General features: G+C 37.4%; 2 protein-coding genes across 3 annotated transcripts in view; one reads left to right on the top strand and one right to left on the bottom strand.

Moving 5' to 3' along the window:
• The window catches only part of dpr6 (defective proboscis extension response 6), a 111,441-nt gene extending 89,998 nt beyond the window's left edge, over positions 1-21,443 (top strand). The window contains exon 7 of one of the 2 annotated variants that reach the window (XM_017079575.4): positions 19,452-21,443. In XM_017079575.4, the coding sequence (XP_016935064.3) occupies positions 19,452-19,810 (359 nt within the window). In that variant the 3' untranslated portion in view covers positions 19,811-21,443. The remainder of the gene's footprint in view (positions 1-19,451) is intronic. The other variant, XM_017079576.4, reaches the window with a different exon arrangement.
• Positions 1,958-3,550, bottom strand: LOC118877406 (FAS-associated factor 1). Its single transcript, XM_036816097.3, has 2 exons — positions 2,447-3,550; positions 1,958-2,385 (listed from the first exon to the last, which is right to left on the bottom strand). The coding sequence occupies exons 1-2, from the start codon at positions 3,434-3,436 to the stop codon at positions 1,999-2,001; spliced, it is 1,377 nt and encodes a 458-aa protein (XP_036671992.3). The 5' UTR covers positions 3,437-3,550; the 3' UTR covers positions 1,958-1,998.
• Positions 21,444-24,726: the final 3,283 nt, after the last annotated feature.

Genomic DNA, 24,726 nt, shown 5'->3' with positions numbered 1-24,726 from the left:
TTTTCGAGATTTTCTAGACATTTTAAGATTTTTTCTTTTCCTATGAAATTTGCTATAAAGGTATCTTGTAGTAAAGTCTTGTATTTACGTATGTACCTTTTCCACCATAATGGAAACTCTTTTTCCGAAGCCTTGGTCAAAATTACTTGGCTGCTTGAGCATCGCTTTACGTTCAAGTGTGTCTGGGAAACCCTTAAAGCCCACACCAAATAGTTTCCAGAACAGGAAAGCTTACTTGTAAATATGCAGAAGCTATTGCCACCGTGAAATTACACTTTGGAGGCCCGGAGGCGAGGAAACCCTATCGCTGATGAGGTTGACGCGCTTTCCGAGCTCCGGCGCACCTTTGCATGAATAATCTAATAAGGAAAAATGTCAGGGCGTATATCATTTAAAGGCAACCCAGACACACACACTCGCTAACACACACGCTCCGCTGGCTTGCATAATTAATTGTGATTGATATAAGAAATTATTCGCCGGTGGCCAAACAGATGGCTTTTGCAAAGTCAGCCCAAGAAAAGCCAAAAAGGGCGCAGTGAAAAATCATCTCGCAAACTGTCCCGAAAACCAACGCCCAAACAGACATTTATTCCAATCCACACGTATGCATATACTCTTGCGGTTGAGATAATAATACTATCTTTTCGAATTTTTTAAAATGTTTATGTGAATTTAATTAAGTATGGTTTTGCAGTTTTATGTTTCTTAATTTGAACTTAATTTACTATACTTGTAAATATGAAAATTAAATTAGCGTTTTTGTTTAAATACGGATTTTTTAAAAACTTTTAATAATACCTTTTTATAATTGTAAGCTTTTCAACTTAATTATGTTAAGTCATAAATACATTTAAGTTCTTAGAAATATTATAAGTATTTTGTTAATAATAAGTTTTTAAATCATTTTTCTAATATTCGGCTATCAAAATGAATAAGTAATAGATTATTACTAGGATAATATTTCCTAGTAATATGTCACAAAAAGAAATACATTTTTAAGGGAAAATCAAAACCATTTAAAAACTTTTTATACTATAAAGGATAAAGAAAATTAAACATTTTTTTATTTGGCTTTACTTCAGAAGTGCTATAATTGTGCCCGCTGCTGTTCATATGGGTCGAGTGATCCGCACACCTGCACACGGCAAATGGGACATCATAAAGAAACTCAATTTGTTGCCGCTCGAGCGATTTGTTTGCCACGCAAATGAACAAAACGAGTGTTAGTGTGTGTGTGGGTGAGTGTGTGAGTGTGTGAGTGTGTGGGTGAGCGGATGCAGCGGAAAAAGGGAAACAAACGGAAAAGCAGCGTTGGCCATTTTAATTTATGTCGGTTGGCAGCGCTTTGCTAAGCTGCTTAACGCCGCATGCGGAATAAGAACCGGCAACCAGAAAGCAGCAAGAAATGCCGGGAAAATACTGGCAAAATGCTAGCAAAATGGCAGTCGAAAGGCCGCGGACTAGGGTCTGCAAAATAACCTTAAAATATAGCAGCCGGCTTAAACAATGGCTAAGGGCGAGGCCATCTGCACGTGTATGTGGTAAAAACGCAGGGGTGTGGGAATAATTCGCTAGCAAATTGAAAATAAACGCTCGGCGCTAACTAAAAAAGCTCAGCACACTTTTTCCTCGTTTGTTCAAATGTTTTTGTGTGAGCTTGGGCGGTCGGTGCTTACTTTTCACCTAAATGGGACACACACACTCGCCTTTGCATTAATATGTTTGGTTGGGTACAAAACGTGGCTTACTTTCTTCTAAGTTTGGCTAAAGCAAGGGTTTTGGGATGCAGAGAAAAAAAAACAGAATAATATTAGATCTTTTATCTCCAAAAAGAGATTTATACATTTAAAAGAACCAGAACATGGACAAATTACTAAATAAAAAATTACTTACACTTCTTACATTTCTTTTATTTCCATTTTTTATTTAAACATAATGTTCAGATTAATATCAATTATAAATTTCATATATATTGCCATCTCGAGAACATATCTCTTATGTTGCATCCCAAATGCTTGAAGATAAGTTTATAAGCAGTTCATACTGCTCCAGAAGTTTATGTTCCAATTCGTCCACACCAATATCTCCGTGAATGATTGAAATTACTGTGTGAGTAACATCAATATCCTCACCAACGAGCATGAAAGTTGGGAGTTTGTCCAGCTCTATTTTTTCGGCCATATTCGATGCCTCCACGGAGATGCGTTCCTTCAGTTGAGCGAAGAAGGAAGAAGCTTGTTTCGTGTTTGTTAGATCCACACCATAAACAATGAACATAGACTTTAATAAGTTTATGATTTTCTCATTCTTCAGTACGTTATAGCAGAAAATGTTGGTTAGAATGCTGTCATCATGATGCAAATAAATTGCCAGGAGCTTTTTCTAATAGAAAATATTCAAAATTAGAAATTAAAATAATAGACGAATAGAAGAAAATACTAACCCTATCTGGAGAATAATAGGTCTTTGTAAGGGCACTGCTAAAATCCCCCGTATGGAACTCTGGAGTGGGATACCCAAAACGCATTTTGTACTTGTAGGCAAACGAAAAGCATCCATCGTTAAGAACATTGTGGGGTGGAGATGATGCAGACGTCATCGGAAAGTGACGGTTGAGGAATATCGAACCCGAATCCGAATCCGACTCTTCATCCGAGGAACTATGCGATTGCTTATCACTTGACGCGGAACTAGAGGTATTAAGGGATGGATATTCCCGGCTGCGAACCGTAAGGACCTCATCATACCCTTTCAATCCAGCTTGACGCAAAGTAGCTTCGTCCTTCTGGTCATTAAGTCCATTTGACCAGTCCTGGTACCTCACAGGAATGTTCCAAATGCAAAACACATACTGTTTGAGCTCATGAACTCTCATGAGATCTGACAAATTTAGGTTTATCTTGCGTTCACTCGGTTTTTCCACTATATTAATAAGCAGCTTAAGTTCCATAACCTCCTCGACAGTAAGATGAGAGAAAGGAGATGAGAGTTTCAAGCTACTTAGGCGCTTATCCAAAATCTCCTCGCTGGTATTGCCATATAGGCCACATCCGTGAAAGATCTGACTACTCGGAAGGACCCCAAACAGACTGGAAATACGTTCCTGAAGTTTGTCCAACGTCTCTTCGAAGGGCAGGATAATGTTCTCCACCTGGTCCTTACATTTTACGTGAAATGTTAGGAAATTTCCGGAACTGTCCTCCTCAACTGGGTTTACCTCTTGAGGATTCTTCCCATCCATTTTAATCTTTTTTTCAGCAGTTCTTTCCTGTAATATATCTCCAGCTCTTACGTTGTTTGTAGAATCTTCATTTTCCGCAGGTTCTTCGCATTCTTCTTTGATTTTTTTTTCTCGGACACAGCTTAAATCTATTTCTTTTAGATTCATTGATGTCTCAGACTCTTTCGATTTGCTCACAGCACTATCTCCCATCTTTCTGTATTCACAGCTTATTATTACCGCGACTTGTCTTTGGAAAACTAGAAATGACCAGCTGTATTATTTCTCAGATTAATACTAAATGCCTTCTTGAAATATAATTCACACAGCACTGAAAAAATAAAACGAAAATATTATCAAGCACTTAACATTTACTCGATTTAAGACATTCTATGACTCGAATAAAATGAGTCAGAATTGTTTTGGTCAAAAGTTATGTGGAAATGTTTACTCACTGTACATTAACGTAACATCATTAGGTTTGATGGGTAAAACCTAATGAAACAAAAATACAGACTAGAAGTAAATATTTTAAAAACAAAAATAGTGTTTAGCATGAATTACTCAGAATTGTTTGAGCAAATGTCTTCAGGGCAATAAGAAGAAAACGACAGAGACTTTTACATATAGCACGAAAATAATCAACTTCGGAAATCTAAGGCATCAACTAATTCAGAAAAACATAAAAAGAATTCAGGGGTTTTATTTAAATTGTAATGTTTAAGTTAATTTCTTAGCTGTACAGGAAATTCCTCTTGTAACGTACCTCTTTTTGTATACAAATTTGACTGCTCACAAGTGAACACGTCAAATATTCTATTCGTTCTGATTGTATTGAGCATGCATTTCAGTTTATATACGTGTTTTAAGGTTTCAAGGTTATTTACAGATGTGGGTAAATCGGTTTATTGTAGGCTTAAGAAATTAAGAGTTAAAAATCAATAATTATCTACCTGGCGTTTAATGGGTTGTGTCAGTGGTTTCGCGGTTCATCAGGTAGAAGGTGTGAGGTGTGAGGACCTGTTTTTTATAGCCCGTTATAAATTATGATATTAAGACTTTTTTGAACAAAAAGGTGTTGCACTCTCTGCGCATTTGAAACTACAGGGAAAATTAGTTCCTCTCAGAAAACCATTTGGATTGTTTTATTGCCAGTGACTTTCAAATAAGTGCTTTCCTGGAAATGTGTTGTTATCGTAAATAAAAAAGATAATTTGTTGGGTAAGAGAACCGTCAATTAAGGGCCCAAAAAAGGTTAAGCTACAACTCTTTAAGAGTTTGTGGGCGCTTAAAATTCTTATTCTGAGAAGTCAACATGTAAAATTCGATAACTTCAACAAAAATCCATAGCGGTATCCTACTTGTATACAATTGCTTATGCTATTGAGACCGTTTTGGGATCCAGTTCTAAAGGCCGTTGGAAAAAACAAACTTGACATCGGGTTAAAATTTTGACCCTCATTAAAAAAAACTTTTTATGAAAAGAATTAGAGAATTCAACCACAAACTCATAGAGGTATCCCACGTCTAAATCGGACTTAAATAACTAAAGTGCAGTTTTGGGACCCCATTCGGAATGCCATTGGAAGCGGAAAAATTCAACATGAAAATGGGTTAAAATTGGGAACCACGTCAAAAAGAAAACTTTAAATGTAGAATATAAGAGAATTCAAACACAAACTCATAGAGGTATCACGCGTCAAAATCGGACTCAAATATCTAAAGTTATGGAATCTTAATGTGCAGTTTTGGGTCCCCATTCTGACACCCATTGGAATTTCGAAAAAATCGAACATGAAGATGGGTTAAAATTTCAACCCTCGTCAAAAAGAGAACTTTAAATGTAGAATATTAGGGAACTTCGCCACAAATTCATAGAGGTATCCCACGTCTAAATCGGACTTAAATAACTAAAGTTATGGAATCTGGAAGTGCAGTTTTGGGACCCCATTCGGAATGCCATTGGAAGCGGAAAAATTCAACATGAAAATGGGTTAAAATTGGGAACCACGTCAAAAAGAAAACTTTAAGTGTAGAATATAAGAGAATTCAAACACAAACTCATAGAGGTATCACACGTTAAAATCGGACTTCAATATCTAAAGTTATGGAATCTGGAAGTGCAGTTTTGGGTCCCCATTCTGACACCCATTGGAATTACGAAAAAATCGAACATGAAAATGGGTTAAAATTTCGACCCTCGTCAAAAAGAGAACTTTAAATGTAGAATATTAGGGTATTTCGCCACAAACTCATAGAGCTATCCCACGTCTAAATCGGACTTAAATAACAAAAGTTATGGAATCTAGAAATGCAGTTTTGGGACCCCATTCGGAATGCCATTGGAATGCGGAAAAATCGAACATGAAAATGGGTTAAAATTTGGACCCACATCAAAAAGAAAAATTTAAATGTAGAATATACGAGAATTCAAACACAAACTCATAGAGGTATCACACGTCAAAATCGGACTCCAATATATAAAGTTATGGAATCTGGAAGTGCAGTTTTGGGTCCCCATTCTGACACCCATTGGAATTACGAAAAAATCGAACATGAAAATGGGTTAAAATTTCGACCCTCGTCAAAAAGAAAACTTTAAATGTAGAATATTAGGGTATTTCGCCACAAACTCATAGAGCTATCCCACGTCTAAATCGGCCTTAAATAACTAAAGTTATGGAATCTGGAAGTGCAGTTTTTGGACCCCATTCGGAATGCCATTGGAATGCGGAAAAATTGAACATGAAAATGGGTTAAAATTGGGACACACGTCAAAAAGAAAACTTTAAATGTAGAATATAAGAGAAGTCAAACACAAACTCATAGAGGTATCACACGTCAAAATCGGACTCCAATATATAAAGTTATGGAATCTGGAAGTGCAGTTTTGGGTCCCCATTCTGACATTGGAATTACGAAAAAATCGAACATGAAAATGGGTTAAAATTTCGACCCTCGTCAAAAAGAAAACTTTAAATGTAAAATATTAGGGAATTTCGCCACAAACTCATAGAGGTATCCCACGTCTAAATCGGACTTAAATAACTAAAGTTTTGGAATCTTTAAATGCAGTTTTGGGACCCCATTCGGAATGCCATTGGAATGCGGAAAAATCGAACATGAAAATGGGTTAAAATTTGGACCCACGTCAAAAAGAAAACTTTAAATGTAGAATATTAGGGAATTTCGCCACAAATTCATAGAGGTATCCCACGTCTAAATCGGCCTTAAATAACTAAAGTTATGGAATCTGGAAGTGCAGTTTTTGGACCCCATTCGGAATGCCATTGGAATGCGGAAAAATCGAACATGAAAATGGGTTAAAAGAAAAATTTAAATGTAGAATATAAGAGAATTCAAACACAAACTCATAGAGGTATCACACGTCAAAATCGGACTCCAATATATAAAGTTATGGAATCTGGAAGTGCAGTTTTGGGTCCCCATTCTGAAATACGAAAAAATCGAACATGAGAATGGGTTAAAATTTCGACCCTCGTCAAAAAGAGAACTTTAAATGTAGAATATTAGGGAATTTCGCCACAAATTCATAGAGGTATCCCACGTCTAAATCGGACTTAAGTAACTAAAGTTATAGAATCTGGAAGTGCAGTTTTGGGACCCCGTTCGGAATGCCATTGGAATGCAGAAAAATTGAACATGAAAATGGGTTAAAATTTAGACCCTCGTCAAAAAGGAAGCTTTTAATTTAGAATATTAGAGAATTCAAACACAAACTCATAGAGGTATCACACGTTGAAATCGGACTTCAATAACTAAAGTTATGAAATTTGGAAGTGCAGTTTTTGGTCAGCATTCGGAAAACCATTGGAATTCGGAAAAATCTAACATGAAAATGGGTTAAAATTTTGACCCTCGTCAAAAAGAAAAATTTTAATGTAGAACATAAGAGAATTCAAACACAAACTCTTAAAGGTATCACACGTTGAAATCGGACTTCAATAACTAATGTTATGGAATCTAGAAGTGGAGTTTTGGGACTCCATTCGGAAGCCATTGGAATTACGGAGAAATCGAACATGAACATGGGTTAAAATTTTGAAACTCATTTAAAATAAATATTTTAATGCAGAGTATTAGGGAATTCAAGCACAAACACATAACTCAAATAATGGAATCTAGAATCTATAACCTAATTTAATAATCTGAACATTGCCTTTCTTACAATAGCAGTGATATTTGCCACTACGTCAACTATCGTCCATAGAGCTAGGATTGCCTATGCCTCTGTCTCATTTGACATCAAGACCAGAGCCCTTACAATAAGTTGTTGTCCTCGTAAAAGGTGATATCGATTTGAAAGAATTTGTCTTGGCCTTGTTCCAATTGTTTTCCCCCCCTTATCGATGCCCAGTTTGTGACCATTTGTTTGGGACTAACTTTTCACGGGGATATCGAAGTTCTGCTGATTCCCACTTTCTATTCCTGTGTCAGTGGATATCGAAATGTCACCGCAGTTTTCGCTTTGAGCCTGCGGACCATCCTAGCCCGGAGCTTAACCCATTCAAAGTTGCATTTCCAATTTGTTCGGGCTTTCAATTTCAGAAGGTCCGGACACTGGTACCATTTTCAAGTTGGACAAGCCAAAGTTCCATGATTAAGCGCGTTGATAATGAAGCGAAAGGAAGTTCTCGTACTCGAAACTCGCACGCGTACGCTTGCTCAAGGAATTTCCAATTTAAAGTTGAAAAAATATATATTTAGCAGACTCAAACTTAAATAAGCAAACAAATGGCTAAGCTGGGATCTTTGCTATAGGTGGGTGGGTTGGGAAAGGGGAAGTGGGAAAGTGGGAGGTTGGCCAGGACCACGCCCACTCCTGGGGGTCTCTCATTACCCACAACCAATAGCCAAGTGCACACGAGCTCAGACACACTCATACGAACCACATATTCCCGGCAGCACTTAATTACGAAACGGTTTTTTGGCCACGAGGAGCAGCTGCTCCTTTTTCATCCCAAAATCGGATGATGGGGAAATGGTGGGGCATTGTGGGGTTAAGGAGCGGGCTGCCTTTTCCCAGTTGCCTCGCTTCACTTCTGCACATGTGTGAGTGTGTGGGGAAAGTGGGGAAAGCAGCTGCGCCTTTTGCCTGCCATTCCGCTGTCAATTGCAACATGCATTGTGTGTGCTGGTGTGAGTGTGCTCAGTGTATGTGATGACGGCACCGATGTGGCTTAAAAGGGTTTTACTTTCTATACCCTCACGCAGAGCGTTTTGGAAGAAGAATAATGCGGAAAATCATCAGCAGATGTTCTCATTAAGGAACAAGGAGCAGTTGAGAAAATCTGGAATTTAACAAATGTTGATATCCTTGCAAGTTTTTTAATAGGTTTTGAGTACAAAGAATACTAAATAATTGTTTAGGACTAGATTGGTTACCAAAAGTATTTTAAGCTGAATTCTTTTTTAAATTAAGCTGGAGTTAATAAATGATTTTAAGGGATTTGAAGGAGTTGCGATGGGCTTTATTAAGCACCACTTAAAATATAATATATAAGATGGTCTATAAACATGAGTCCAGACTTTTGAGACCCAGTTTTAGTGAAAAGGATTTTTATACATTTCTTAAAATACATTTAAAAATTAATTTGTATGCTTCTTTAACAGCTTAGGAAAAACATTTTAGATAATGAATCTTTACTTTAGTTTATTTTTCCCATTTCAAAAGATTTAATTTATTTTGTCAGCAGAGTCATCTTAAGCTATTTTTAAAAGAAATCTTTTCGGTAAAGCTGTTGACAAATCTGCCAGGGTATTTGCTGCATCGGTTCGCAGCTAATCCCTGCCACTTATTTTCAGTTTTTTATTTTTGCCATCAGAATTGTGAGCAACCCTCGCGCATTAAAAAACAGCCGTTCTTGTGTTTCTTTTTTTGTGTTTGGTTGCTGCGTTCTTGCGTTTTTAAATTATTATATCTTATTTACAATGTGCGAGTTGTCCTGGTTGCCGCCTTAAAGGCGTGGCATTTGCTGCAGCTTTTGTTGTTCGTTTCAGTGTTCTTGTGACAAAGAAATGTTGCAAATTAAGCGCTCGGCTGCGTGTTCTGCACAAAGTTTCAAGAGCGCTTCACAGAACAGCAACAAATGCAGCTGCAACAAAATTAAATAAAAATCCTCATGTTTCCTTGTGTGCGGCAGGCGGTACACACACACTCACACTCGTAATTGTATTTCCACATTTTGCGATGCATATTCGTAATATTTCATTATGCCGCTGCACTCACCTCGCTTTTTTCCTGCCCCAGCTGTACAAAATGTCGTCATCCTGTAGCTTCAACCACACAACTTTCTGCAATCAATTTGGACTCGTTTACCTGAAATTGCATTAAAGTTTGTGCATCGCCGGCGTTTTTCTTAAAGTCTTTAAAATCATCATCTTCTTGTGTTTCCTGTTTCGTTTTTCGGGCTAAGTAGCTAAGTTTTGTCTATCAAATAGCTGAACAAAAATAATTGGGAAGGTTCGAATTTGAGATACCCTCAAAACATAAAATTCATCAATAATTGAATTTAATAAACAGATATTTAAAAGCATAAGAATTATACCAACTTTTGATTTTATTATATTAACGAGTTGGTATAATATTAAAGGCAGCGAGCAAGGCTTAAACATATTTCAATTTATTGAATTTATAAATTTGTGGAATACACGTATTTCTTAGTGTATAGAAACTACTAGCCCGAGTTATCGCTTCATAAAAACATTCACTTCAATGAAAAATGCCCCACTACATTTTTCCTGGTAGTCCTTGAAAAAAGTTCGATCCGCGAGCGAATTCCCAGCATGCCATTCTCCGATGGTTCAATCGGCATGCCCCAAAACGCTCGTTCCGATGTGGCTTGTCCAACGATAACAAGTTGAAGTTGGCCTTAATACATGTCCAGTTGGCATGCAAGTGGCAGCAGACCCTCCTGGGTGGAGTGTCCTGTACACGGCAATATCGGTAAGAATGCTGGTAATAATATTTGAGGTGCACCGCAGCGATGCTCATACGGAACACACTATGCTATATGAGAGGACGTGCATCCGCATCCGTGTACGGCACTTTTACGCTGCGTTGCCAATGCAACTGCACAGGAAAAAACAATCTATATATATATTATTAGGAACCAAAGATTAAAATAAATCTAGTTAATCACGAAGGCAATGAATAAATAGTAAATTAATAAGGAATATAGCTTATTGAACTAGCCAACAATATTGAAAATATATATTTCATAACTACATATCATCTTAAAATAATTCAGAAAATATATTTCCACTAGAATATTTTGTTGCACAGGAAAAAACAATCTATATATATATTATTAGGAACCAAAGATTAAAATAAATCTAGTTAATCACGAAGGCAATGAATAAATAGTAAATTAATAAGGAATATAGCTTATTGAACTAGCCAACAATATTGAAAATATATATTTCATAACTACATATCATCTTAAAATAATTCAGAAAATATATTTCCACTAGAATATTTTGTTCTCCTGTGAAATTAGTTTCTTTTAAGGTGTTGCCAGCATGAATCATTAGAATTTTAAGGCCAAAAATAACAATTTCCAACTAGACAGAGCTAAAATTACAGAAATAATTTCTTTCTGTGCACCCAAACATCCATTCCCATCCCCAGAGGCCTGTCCAAAGATGACCCAGAATGCAACTTGTGCGGGTTAGTTGCCTGGTTTTCCCCATCTGCACTCGTGTGCGTGTGTCATGTGACTCGGGGCTGCAATGTTTTACTTACCACAAAATTCTGTAACTAAACGCACAGGGGCGTGGCATTTGGGGGGAGGAAGGCTTAGGGGCGGCGGGATGGAAACCATGGAAAAGGGATATGGCGAATAGATACAGGATACATGGGGTCTACTTATGGAGCACTTGAGGCGGCACGCACACAGGTAAATGCTGCTGCATCGGGCAGGATATATCCACTGGCAAGTTTTGTTCGCAAAAGTTGCCACAAAATACTGTGCGAGAGCGGAGGATTCGCCCACAACATATTGTTACGGCAAACGGTAAAGTTCCTGGCCCCAAAATTGTCACCGTTTCAGGTTTCAATGGTGCGCACATTGACAGGATAAACTTTAACTAAAATTTAAGTGGGCAGCCGGCTGTGTGTATGCAGTGGACTTGGGTTTTTGGCCCGAGGCATGAATTTTAAATTACTATAAAATGCCCGATAATGAAAGGCAGGCAAGCTGGTTTTGGTTACCAGGCAGAAGGCCTTGAATAATAATGGTTTAAAATTACATTTGCACTTTGCCTGGCCGAAAGAAACTTTTGTGAATTTGCTTTAACGACATGGATTTGGGCATTAAAAATTTTACTGTGGTTATACAAAGGTACACATTTTTGTTATTTTGAATAGAGCTAAGAATTAACAATCATAAATATTTTATAACTTATAATATATTCATTACAAAATACAAATTTGAAATGCAAAACAATTATTTTAAATTTGCAGAATAATTACCTAAAGTGTTTATTAAAATTAGATCTGTTATATTTTAAAATTTATTATTCACTCGATTTTTTAGAAAATCTTTTTAAATGGAAGTCCCAGGAATAAAGATGATTCAATCAAATCCAGTGAACTGATTTTAAATAGGAATAAAAATAATTTTATAATAAAGGGATATAAATGTTTTTTTTTTAAATTGTAAAATATATATTTATTCGTTAAAGAAGAATGAAATGTTAACTGAGCGTGAAGGAGGTGTCATAAGAGGATTTGAATAAGCTGCTGATTTTAGCGGAGGGGTAATCCCTTAATGAATCAAATAGGCTAATCTTGCCATCCCCACCGCCCCAGCAGGAGCTCAAACTTAATGCTAAGTGCACTTTTGGCTAATTTGGCAATCATTTAGGCACTCAGCCAGCCAATCAGTCAGTCATTCAGTCAGTCAGTCAGCCATTCAGACAATCAGCCACTCACTCAGGCGGCCAATCAGCGGGAGTCTGCGATGCGGCCTGAAATGGGATAGTAATTGGATTGCCGGCTGCTTGTTGTAATGACCCCATATGATGGTGAAACCCAATTGCAAAACGCGCACAGATTTCAGCTCTTCGGCTACTGTTGTTTAATCAAGCGACAAAAATCAATAGGGCAATAGGCCAACACTGCGTATACATGATTTCTGACGTGCTGCTGCCCATGTCTGTTGGCAGTTCGATAAAAGAATGGCAGATAAATTAGAAAGCAAGTGCTATCTGCACTTAGCAGGATGTCATCTTCGTGGCTTTGAAACTCGGCCACCAGCTGGAAGCAATCTCAATTTAAATAATAAAATATTTGGCCAATCGATAATCATGAATTATGTGCTCCCAGCTCTTCACACATTCAATTAGACCAAACAAACACTCGCTCATAAATGTGCACTGGACAGCTCCTTGAGAACCCAGGACTAAAATCCCAGGACTGCAAATGCAACTCACACGAGGCTGCAAGGCGAAAGTTTCCTTTTTCGCTTGGCCTGCATAATTTTTAGCCATCCGCTCGGGCAAATCCATTCGATAACGAAATAAATTGCTTTCAACAAATGCCCACTGCCTTGATTAATAGCCGGAGCTGAGAGGCAGCCAGCCAATGATTGGACAGCCAGTGGAAATCCTTGGTCCTGGGTCCTTCGTCCTTCGTCCTTTCTGCCTGCTGATGAGCGCACATTTACTTAAATGTTCTTGGTTCGCTGGCTGCTCCGGGTGTTTCCTGTGTGTTTGCGCTGTACGAATTTAATTGAGTGCTAAATGGCACGTAAACTGATAGGTCAACACATGCAGACACACAGGGTTACAGGAGTAGGACTCGCAGGCGTTGGACAAACTTTTAGCCATCCCACACCATCTCTTCGCCATCCGCCCCCGAAAAACCCAAACCAAGTTAAAAGGCTAAGGCGTTGTCAAGGACATTCCACACCATCCTTCGACTTCGCTGCGAACGTGGCCTAATGTGCATCAGCCTTCCAACAAATCAACTCGTAAAATGCGTGGGCCAGCACATGTGTGCAAATCGAAGGGAAAGTTCGCTGCAGTGCTCAATTAAATTCATTTAAAAGTCAACTTTTTCCTTTCTATTGCCTGCTATCACGTTTTATTTCTCTATGAATAGGTTAACACACATATCACCATTACAATATATTGATATTAATCCCGAAAATTATAAAAACTCATGACCATAAATAAAATCAGAATTAGTTCATAAAGTAAAAATATATTATATGTGAAAAATATATTTTTTTATTGAATAAAATAAAGAGTCTAATGATTTCTTTTCCTGAAATATATATTGGTATAAGCTGAAAAAATCACTTTTTTTTTGGCAAAGTTCTCAAACATGTGTTTACTTATTTACCAACAGCACAGAGCTGTGAAAAAATATTTTTTGCGAAGTCTGTTGGGTTTGTAAAAAACAATCCATGTGTAGTAAAAGCCAAAAATATTAAAAACATTTTTTCCTTGGACCGTATAATTAAAATAGTCGTTAAACCAGAAAAGAAAAGTACAATTTAAAGATGTCGTTAATATTTTGATGAGGTCTTTTAACATTTTATAAAACAGCTCAAAATATTTTTTGTAATTTATTTTTATATTTTATTTAATTTATTAATATTAGAGAAGTGCTTGCATTTTTTATATAATTTAGTTTGTAACTAGAATCTTCTATATTCACAACCACAATTTTGTATTTTCTTTGGATACAGTATACTTTTAATCTTGTAGATTTGCACCTCCCATTCGCTTTGGAATCGTCACATTAGCAGGACAATTTGTTGGGTAATCTCCTGTTGGTCTGGGAAGTTGGGGCTCCATTTCCATTTGGCCTCTTGGCCTGGCCAAACTTTTTTGCCCCGATAATCCAACGCTGGCTGAGACTGTATCCTGCGAGTCCTTTCAGTCCTTTGAGCGCGTGTGAGTGTGTGCGGGAATGCCAGCCGAGATAAACGTCAGCACGTGCAAATAAAGCATTAAAACAGCCGGCCACACATTAAACCAAAGACAAGGCAAGGGCTCCCTCGCCTTGACCGCAATGACTCAAATGACGAACGGCAAAGGGCATCCTGCTCTCCAGGAGCCAGGATCCCTTGTTGTGGGTCCTGACTTACGCAAACAGTAAGTCAGCCGGCACACACAGAAGCCCACAAGGACGCACGTCTCAAGTTTATCAAAGAAAAACGAATGGGAAGCACCAAAAAAAAAAACCAAAAAAAAAAGAAAAAAGTAAAAGAAAAATCTACAAAGAGCACGGGAAATCCAAGGAAAAGCAGTGGTAACAGGTCAGGCCACACTTAATTCATTCGTGATTTATATGAGTCGCTTTCGGGGACTTAAAATGTGGTTACAGCTTTTGGCTTTGGCTTTGGCTCGGATCTCTGGCTTTTCCCTTGGATTTTGGCTAAAACTGACGAAACTATGTGTGCGGTCTGCTTTGGGCAAAAGATTTGCCTGCGCTCAATTAAAAATTCCCCTTGAGCTGCTCAAAATTCAATTGGAATTCCCCTTTCGCCCTCGACCTCATCCTATGCAAAAAATCATTCCCTGATTTTCTCAACAAAGTCGAAAGCCAGCAAAACCGCTGATAAAATACATATATATATGTATATTTCCCTGGCCAGAGAGACTTTTGGCTAAGCCTGTGAAAACAAGTTTTTTGGCTAGCTGCCGCCGTTCGGCATTTTGTCACTTTGACAAAATTGTTTGGTAGTTTTCTCGCCAGATTCGGCTTCAGACCCCAACTCCCCCTATTTTCCCCCTTTTCACGATCCCAACTTGTCGTTCAAGTGACATTCAATTATTATTTCAGCCAGGCAGTGCACAAACTTTCCAACGAAACCGAACCAAACGAAACGAAACGAGTTGCTGCGACAAACGACAATATTGTTAGAATGTATTACAGTCAGACAAATGTATACATTATATATAGGGGCTACATGGCCCATAATACGTATTTGCGCATTAAATTCAAAACTTTTCAAATAGTTTTGTGCCAAATAAAATCAAAACAAAATCTACAAGAAAATAAAAACATAAGTATGCAAGGCTGTGTGCGTATATAATAAAATGAAAACTTTTAAATTACATTTTCAATGAGAAACGCTGAGACACAGAGTCTCAGTCTCCATTATACGGCTTAGACGGGCATTTTAACTGATTAAAACAAAATTGAGGGCGTTTTCTTTTTGGTAAAGTTTTACAGGAGCCAAGATATCCTGTACCTGCAGTCGTCGACCAGGATTTTCTTATAGTTTTAGGGGGCACTTTACAGCCAGAAATGTCGATAAGAAGCAACAGCATCGTCGTCAGTGTCTTACTGAATAAATGTTGATAAAAGACAGTGAGAAGGTCTCCAGTGTCTTATTTTGCTAAATAAATGTCAGGCGAAGATAGTCTTCTTATTCTAAGCAACAGTGATTTCTAAAATAAAGATTTATTTTGAAAAGCCATCAAATCCCTAGATATTCAGCTTTGGTCTTTCCTAAAATAAACAAATTTAAATACTAATAAATTGATATATACAGAAATTAATTATTTCTGTTAAATCAACAAGGTCAACTAAATTTAAACCAGGTCATATAGTTACAAACTCTGTTTAATCCACATAAAATACGAGCTTGTAACAATAATAAACATGTCACACTCGTGTAAAAACCTTAATTCCTGTACTCGGTATGCACAAAAATCACAGAATCGCTGAAAAGTTTGCGCCCGATTTTCGCAAACAATTTTCCCCCCTGGCGGAGCTTAGGTAAATTCCGAGCTGTGCAAATGCAAATGCGAGTGGGAGTTTCTTATTTTTTCACCGGATAACTCGTAATTTGAACTCGAGGCTGCCGCCCAAAAAGCGTGCAGCTTAAAATTAATGACAGCGACGTAAATGTCAACGCAGGATGAAAAACAAGCGCAACTTTTAGCCAGCCGCAACGTGTGGCAAAAACCATAATAAAGCCGAGTTTTCCAAAAGGGGGTTGCAGAAGGTCTAGAAAGGCGGGTTGAAAGGAGGGCTGCAACCGAGCGATGCATGGCTTCCGGTTTTTGTTCGCGCTCTGGTATTCGCTGCCACGCCCAGTTCCTGGCGCCGCCCCTTTAGGCCAACTCCTTGCCAACGGCATTGCGTGCTCGAGTGTCACATATGCACATTTTATTTATAAACTTGCAGCAAAGTGGAAAATAAAAAACAGCGAACGACTCCGCGGAATGCAATGCCACCTCAACGGGCAGCTCCTTTTTGCTGCGTTTTATTTTTATCCCTTTTTTTTTGTGTATAAAAGGGAGTAACTTTTTACTCCTTGCATGCCCATGCCCGGCGATAAAGTCCGTGAAATGCTTATCATGCTCAAACCGGATGTGCACAGTGTCAAGCGGCAGGAGCAAAGCGTTTTTATATCCCGCGACAGTTTAATGCATAATTGAAAAGCACGCAAAGTGAAACAATAGACCAAGCTCCATGGCTTCAGCTGCTCGACTCCAAGGCCATTTAACCCATTGCCGACTATTGGGCGATGTAAGGCACACTCGAGTACATGGCACTTAAAATATTTCCTCTACACAAGTGCTCTTAAAATTCCTGGAAGCAGAATAAACATTTTGGGCTGGCAAGCAAAACTTATATTTGCACAAAACGCTTTTGATAAGGTAAATGGAGAGATGAGGAAGGGCCTTTAATAGCTCTCACATATGAGGTTTAATTTTGTGAAATGTTATCTCTGTTTTATCCAAGGGCAGGTGTGTAACTGCAATTAAGGCTTGCCAAAAACTTTTCTGTTTACCAACTATTATGAGGTTCTATATGCTTTTGTCAGTTTCATTCAGGTTTGACTTTGTTATAGTTAATTTTTGGGAATTTGTAGAGCTATTTGAAATGAGTAAAAATATTTAAGTCATGCAATTGTGTTTTTGGCACTGATATAAATAATTAAATCGATAAATTTAATACCTGCATATTGAAATCAAAATTTCGTTTAAAATGCTATAATAAAATTGGATTTATTTGAATCAATGTAGAAAATATTAGATGCAGTTTAAGACCAATTTACTTTAAAAAGCGATCAAGAATTGCCTATAAAGATACAGTTTAATATCTTTAAGATATCCTTAATTATTAAAATAGAAAATATATAAATTGACTATGAAGTAAATCGACTTATAACGTTTTAAATATTTTCATTTCTAATCAAATTTTTGGCAGCTAGATTTAAATAAACAATTTCCTTTCATTTATTACCAAACTCATAATGACATTAGCACTTGTTCCAAAAAACTTTCGTTTTGCTTCGAAGGCAGCTTAGGGCGGTTTAAAACATCTTAGTTCTAATTGAATTTTCTGCCTTGCTGGCAGCTTTCTAATGGCTTCTCATTGGGCATGTAAAACACAAATTAATGGCAATCAACATTTCTGCCCATTCGCACTTGTTTGCACTTGATAATGGAAATTATTTAATATTTACGGGCTCAATTGGGCACGAAACAATCGCGCTAATGAACTGTGTAATTTCATTTGGTCGGCCGAAAGAAAGTCCCATCGAGTGAAAAGTGAAATGGCAGAGGGGAAAAGCAGGGGGGCGGCAATTGCGGTGGTAATTGAATGGCGCTTAGCGAAACCAAATCGCAGCTTTATGTCGCTCTTTTAGAGGCACTTGGAAAGTGCGGAGAACAAGTGGCTGTCAGCCGCCATCCGGCATAAACTGCACAAACAAAGCGCGTTTAAGAAAATGTAAAAATACTGCCAAAGTATGCAAAGCTGCTCGTAAAAACACTCGAAACTACGTGCATGCAGCTCAGAGAGTCCTGCCAACCTCGTCCTTCGTCCTTCTGCGGTGGTGGGAATTTTGTGTGGAACTTGGAACTCGGCAGTTGCTTAGCTGCATCCTTCCATGACCGGTTTCCTTCCTGAAAATCCATCAGCGCTAATTTTGCATATTTCAGTTAGTATTTTCTTTTTTCCTTTGGCTCGGCCTGCCAACCAGCCACTCCTTTCATCTCAGTGCACTTTATTCGCCTTTGTTTGGCTAAGCCGGCTTGTGACTTGTGTTTTCCCAGCCTCGAGAGGCCCGAGGATATTTAAGTTATGCAGCGTCTGGAGAAAGGTCCTCGGGAACTGGGTAGATGGGTATCTGTGTATCTCCGTATCTCGGTATCCTGATGATGAATTATGTGCGCCACGTACGTTATTAATAATTCCTGTGCCTGTCAACAAATACATTGTCTTGTGCCGCAATGTCTGCCTCCCACGCCGGCTCACATTGCGTATGCGTGATATTTTTGTATGAGGGGGTCCCAGAACTAGGCATCATCTAAATTTATTGGCCATCTTGTTGTGCAGCAACCAAATTCAAATTGAGGGTCCCTCGACGAGGGATACACCCCATCACGCATACGCCGTGTGTTACAGCACAGCACTACCCCTTTCGCTCATCACGCATACGCCGTGTATTACATCATGGCAACTGTTGTTTGCACAATGTACTGTAGTCCAGAGTGACGCTCGAGTGGCAAACTTAATGGCTGGAAAAATTCAACTCAATCAATTACCAGGACAACACACTCAGCCAGCCGAACATGTGTAATTGATACGAGTCCTTAAAGGTGTTTTGTGTTATTTATGCAGGTGCTCCTTTGCCCAGCATCGCGTGCAAGCACTTTTGGGCCTGAAGTGGGTGCGATGTGTTAACAGGGCCACTTCATTTCGGCAATTAAACGGTTACATTGTGCTGCTTCTCACTTCTCTGGGGGGAAATTGAGGGCCGGCATTCGTCAGATAAATCAACTGGCAAATCAATTTGTAATGGCCTCACAATGCTTTGGGAGAAAATCATCTAATTATTCGGTGGACGGCAGTTTAATGATTAAATATTTCATACGCTCCGACTGACACCGGGTTTGTCCGGGCAGAAATCACAAATGTCTGGCCATTTCCCCTGGCTCATTTGGGCCAAGACCAAACACTGCAGCATTAATTAAATATTTATGCACCATACACGAACAAACAAACAAACAAACAGACATGGCACACACTTATGCGAGGCCAAACAGAGCGCAACAAATAAAGACGGTCAATTCTGTTACGCCACGCTGACTCAAGGAGTAACAAGGATATTCAGATACATAGATATATATATTTGTATACTTGAACTCGTACACATCCCCACACATTCAATTGCTTTTATTTACCGCTTTAACATGTAAGCTCAAGACAATGCAATAAAGTTGAAATTAGTTCGGGCCATAATTTCAGGTGAACATCCGGAGGCAATGCAAACCGGCTCTTCCGGTTGTCAGTACAATTGGCTGACAATCGTCCTGCTCCTGGGCCTCGTCCTTTGCTACAGTCAACAGTGCAGCTCCGGCGCAGTGGCAGCATCATTAACATGGCCATTACCATTACCATCACAATTACCATTACCGGCGGCAGCAGCAGCGGCAGCGGGAGAAAGTGCATCAAGTGAAAGTGTGGCAGCCGCAGCAGCAGAAGCAGCAGCAGCCGCAACAACAACAACGAGAAAGCGGTGTCCTGCGGTCAAAAGTTGTCGCCAGGCCACCGGCCATGTCCTGGCCAAAAGGTCCTGTCACAGATGATCAACTGAAGGCCACAGCAGCCCCAACTAAATAGAGTAATTTAAGGAGCCACATGAAATGTGTGCGAGTGAGTGTTCGACTAAGTATCCACTGAGTGTGTGAATGATCGTTTGAGTGTCGGCTATTCAGCCCTCTAGAATGTCAGTTTTAAACTTGTACTCAAAAACAACATTGCGGACAATGGCGCAGTGATGGATTTAATTTAATCTAACTAAAAGATTACGTACTTAAAAGAAAAGCAATCTACCTTTTCTTATTTTAACAATCGGTTCCAATTTGTTTAGTATTTAACGAATAATTAATTGAGCTCTGTTTTAAGAACTTTAAACCTTAAACACATTTTGTTTATTTCTTTAAATTATTTAAAACTCCTATTTAATCAAATTTTTGATTGTTTTGATTCTTAAAAACCTATTGTATTATTTTTCTTATTCAAAAAGTTGTTCTTTTGTGTTTCTTATCTTGTTATTCAAACTATCTCAACTAAAAATATAAATTAATTGTAGTAATTACCTTTACAATATTATTAATATATTTTCTTAATTTTCCTATTAAATACATGTTTATCTACCAGTACCCAATTTTTTGTTTAAATGTATATTTATAATTATTTTTTATATTTTTTCTGTTACAATAATATTTGTATCCTGATTGATTCCAAAAAACAACCAGGATATTGACAATCTATAAATTATTTATTTAATTTGAATAAATTTCGTGAATTTATTTGCCAGTCTAAAAAAAACGAAAACTGTTAATTAAATATTGTTAATTAAAATATTAATATCCACAGCAATTTCTCCCAACTTTTTTTATCCTGCCCAAGCCGTTGTAAAGCAATGTAATTATATAAATAAATATGTATGTAAGCTTATTGATTACAATTTAATGTGTATATTTAAACAAAATCAAAATTTACTATAGGATGTGTGTAAATAACGAACTTAAATATAATTACGAGGCAAACAAAAAAATATGTATCGCAAACATAATATAGGAATGAGTAATCTCTATGGCCAGCGGCGCTGACTCTTTTAATAAATTAATGAATAATCAAATAAAGTGCAGTGTACAGTGCAAGTGCCGGGCTCAATATTAAATAATTAGATAAAAACGTAGACAAGCCAAACAGCAACAAAATGAGTGCAGCAGTGAGTCATAAAACATTTAAATTGATTGCCATATCATGCAAATATTTGCACTGCGCAATTCTCCACCAAACCAAATGTAAATTCGATTTTCTGCTTTATTCACCCACGCAAAATATAATTTATTTAATTTTTTACTGCATTGATATTAATGTCACAGTTTCATAATTGACGGTAAGCCAGCCTGCCATGTTTCGAAATGATTAAAAAATTCCACGCCATATTTATCTAATAGTTTCCTTAAAAATGGATGAAATATTTGCAACTCTCCGCACATTTTGGCAATTTTTAAATGTCACTTCCAGTCGGTAGAATTACCTAAGCTGAATAATAGTTTCCCATTAGTTTTGCAATCTTAATTAAAAACCGTGTTGTCGTGTTAAATGACCACCAACTGGGAAACGCCTATTGAGTAATTTTCTATAGCTGTATTTTCAAACTTTAATTACAATAAATGGCAAGCGAGTACAGTGCATATAAAAATAATTACCTCAGGGAAAGAAGTATATGTGCATTGAAATTATTTTAAAAAAAATCATAAAATAATTATATTAGGTTTTTGATTAAATTTTTTTTATATTGCTTGAGTACATATTAACAAAAAAATAACCATATATTTTTCGTAAACGTTAAGATTAACTTTAAATTAAATAAAGAACTTTATTTTCATATGAAATAAGTATATGTGCATACTGCAAGAAAATTCGAAATATGGGTTGAACAATTTTTTAACAATTTTAAATATACTTCTTAATAATTTATATGTTTTCCTTTCTTAATAAAAATTTGATTAATCCGATTGGGCATTGAAGTTGCCAAGTTTTGCAGAGTTGTCGGATTTATTTGATCCCATTCCTTGATCAAAGCCTTTTTGAGGTCATTAACTGTGTCGAACTGGCGGCCATTCTTGTAAACTTTATTAGAAAGTATTCCCCAAAGATCTTCTATTGGGTTTAGGTCTGGGCTGATCGCTGGCCATTGCAATAGCGGTATTTTTCTAGCTGCCAGGAAGTCTTTAGTTTTACGAGCTGTGTGGATTGGCGCGTTGTCTTGCTGGAATATCCACTCATCCCCATAATGGTCTCCAGCAAATTCGATGAGCACAGTTTCCAGTAACTCTATATAAATTTCTGCATTTGTTCTAGTCGGTATAAAACAAAGTGGAGACTTCCCAGCATACCCAAATCCGGCCCAAACCATTAATGATCCTCCACCGTGATTTCGTTTATGGCAGATCTGTCGTGGTTGCCTTTTGTCTCGCCAATACTTTTGACAGGAGTCAGGACCGTCTAAATTAAATTTTTTTTCGTCCGAAAATATAACTTTTTTAAACTCCTCCGACCAAAATTTGTATTGCTCAGCAAATTGTAGACGAGCGGTTATGTGACGCTTTAATAGCCTTGGTACAGCGTCGCGTGAACCATATGTAACCATTTTGTTCTGGTTCAAAATTTGGTTTATACGTCTTTTGGATACGTCAAGATTCAGTTGACCTTTTATCTCCATGCAAGACTTGTTGTCTTGAACAGCTAGACGCCGAATTTGTCTCTTGCACCGCTCGTCGATTTCAGTGGGCCTGCCGCTTCGCTTTATTTTTCCATAACTTTCCGGATTTTTAAGGAAGTTACTTATTGTATTCCTGTGCCTATTTAATCTGGCAGCAATATAAGAAATGGTCTGGCCAGATTCAGCCAGTCCTTTGATCATGCCGCGATCTTCCTCTGACAAATGTATACCACGTGGCATTCTACCGTAAAATCAAACTTAATATTAATTATTTTATTCTACAAGGATAAACAATATATTTTACTTACGTTCCGCTGATTAAAAAATATTTTTAGATCACACTTCTTAGCTTACTCGCTATCAATAACAAAATAATCTCAATTTGCACATATACTTATTTCCTATTAAAAACACAAGTTTCAGCACATGTTATTAAAAACGGTACAACGAATGATGCCCAAAGAGGACCATTGAATTAGGAGATGTTCATAAAAGATAAGAATACAAAACTGCGTACTTACAAAAACTGTACCGTTAACTTTAGAGAAAATAAAATAAAATTAAAAAGTGCACATATACTTATTTCCCTGAGGTACAACCAACAAAAAATCATAATTATTTCACCCAATAAATTGATTTAATTAAGCATTAATATGTGAAAAATTCAAACATCAGATTCGATTTCTGACCCGATGAAAGAAATAAAGTAAAATGACCTCTGTTTACGCACCGCAAATATTATAAATCATAATTGTTATAATTATATAACAACAATTTGTACAGGCCCGCAGAATAACTAACATTTGCCATTCAAATCAAGCAATAACCAATTCAATCCCAATGTGAATGCTAGCCCAATTAAAATGTGATGTGATTTTGCCCCATCTTGTGTTTGGAAACAATTATAATGGGACATAATTTCGAATTATGCGCTGTCATTTTGTTTGCCGTGGCCACAGCAAAGCCAAACTAATTTTATTAATTTCCGTTAAGCTTTAAAAATAATGTTAGCCATAAGCCGCCTTTATTTTATCATAAGAGATAATGTTATTTTGCAGTTTCACAATGCGGCTTTCAAAACAAACGTTGAATTTATCTCCAATTATGGCTACCTTATTGAATCATTTTCTAACCATACCGAAAATCATGGAGGTTATTAATTTAGACCTGGCCTTAAACATTTACATTTTAAATGCCCGGTAGAAATTGCAATTTACCCGTTCTTGTTTAACTGACGACAAGTAATCATCCAATTGTTAATGCAACCAATCAAAACTATAAGCAGTCAGCCCACAAAACACATATGAATATATATATATATACTTGCGTTTAAGTGTGAATACGAACATATGCCAGCCAATTTGAAATTCTAACTCAACGGAATGCTAATGCCATAAGCCCACAAGCATTCGCCATAAACCTTTAAAGCGCATCACATAAATCTACATATGCATATATATACTCGTAGGCCATCAGCTAAGTACTTCCTGTATATTAAAGTTAATTAGTGAAGCTCTAGAATTATGCATTAGTCAAGTAAATCTACATGCTATGTGTATACACTAACGACATAGTTAAATAGTTGTAATAAAGCAATCGAACTGTGTAAAACGAACTACTTTTAACTGTTGAAATTAAACTAAATGGCAAACTAGTGAAAGCATAATACAAATATGACATCATAACGAAACATAGCAAACCATAACAAATAACAATAATAAACAAATAGCAACGATAACAAAAGAGTGTGTTGTTGTTTGTCTTTTGTGCAATGATTGTCGCCACAATGATGTAAAACAACAGACAAAAAAAAAAACAAAAAAAAACCAGAAAGACAGCGATACGATTAAAATTTTTTATTTAAAAATTAACCCCTACATGGCGTTTTCATTCGGGGGGCTTAGCCGTGTTAAAGGCACTGCCGCTCGATTATTTATGCAAACTACAGGGGAACCCAAACAGCTGGCTGCAACCTCCAGTCCTTCAGCGGGATTCGAAGAAATGAAAAATAAGCTGCAACGTATGCGTGTGTCACATGTAATCGCTGGATTATAGACAGCATTGGCCAGGATGGCAGGATGGTAGGTCGGCAGGATGGCAGGCGTTGAAAACTGGGTCAGCAAATAAATCGAAAAGGCTTAAAACAAGGAAAAGGAGAGGCCATAGAACAGCCATGGACAGTCGAAGTACGAGGCTTATGCACACCGAGCAGTTTGCTCCCGGGCAGCAGGAGTGGGATGATTCCGAAAAGGACATGGCCCA

Source organism: Drosophila suzukii, chromosome 3, assembly GCF_043229965.1.
Source record: "Drosophila suzukii chromosome 3, CBGP_Dsuzu_IsoJpt1.0, whole genome shotgun sequence".
Taxonomy (NCBI): domain Eukaryota; kingdom Metazoa; phylum Arthropoda; class Insecta; order Diptera; family Drosophilidae; genus Drosophila; species Drosophila suzukii.
This window is presented reverse-complemented; position numbering and strand designations above follow the sequence as displayed.

Coding starts and splice junctions, on each gene's coding strand:
- LOC118877406 (XM_036816097.3), bottom strand. CDS start 3,436: ATGGGAGATAGTGCTGTGAGCAAATCGAAAGAGTCTGAGACATCAATG. Junction 2,386..2,446: donor CCTATTATTCTCCAGATAGG/GTTAGTATTTTC, acceptor ATTTTCTATTAG/AAAAAGCTCCTGGCAATTTA.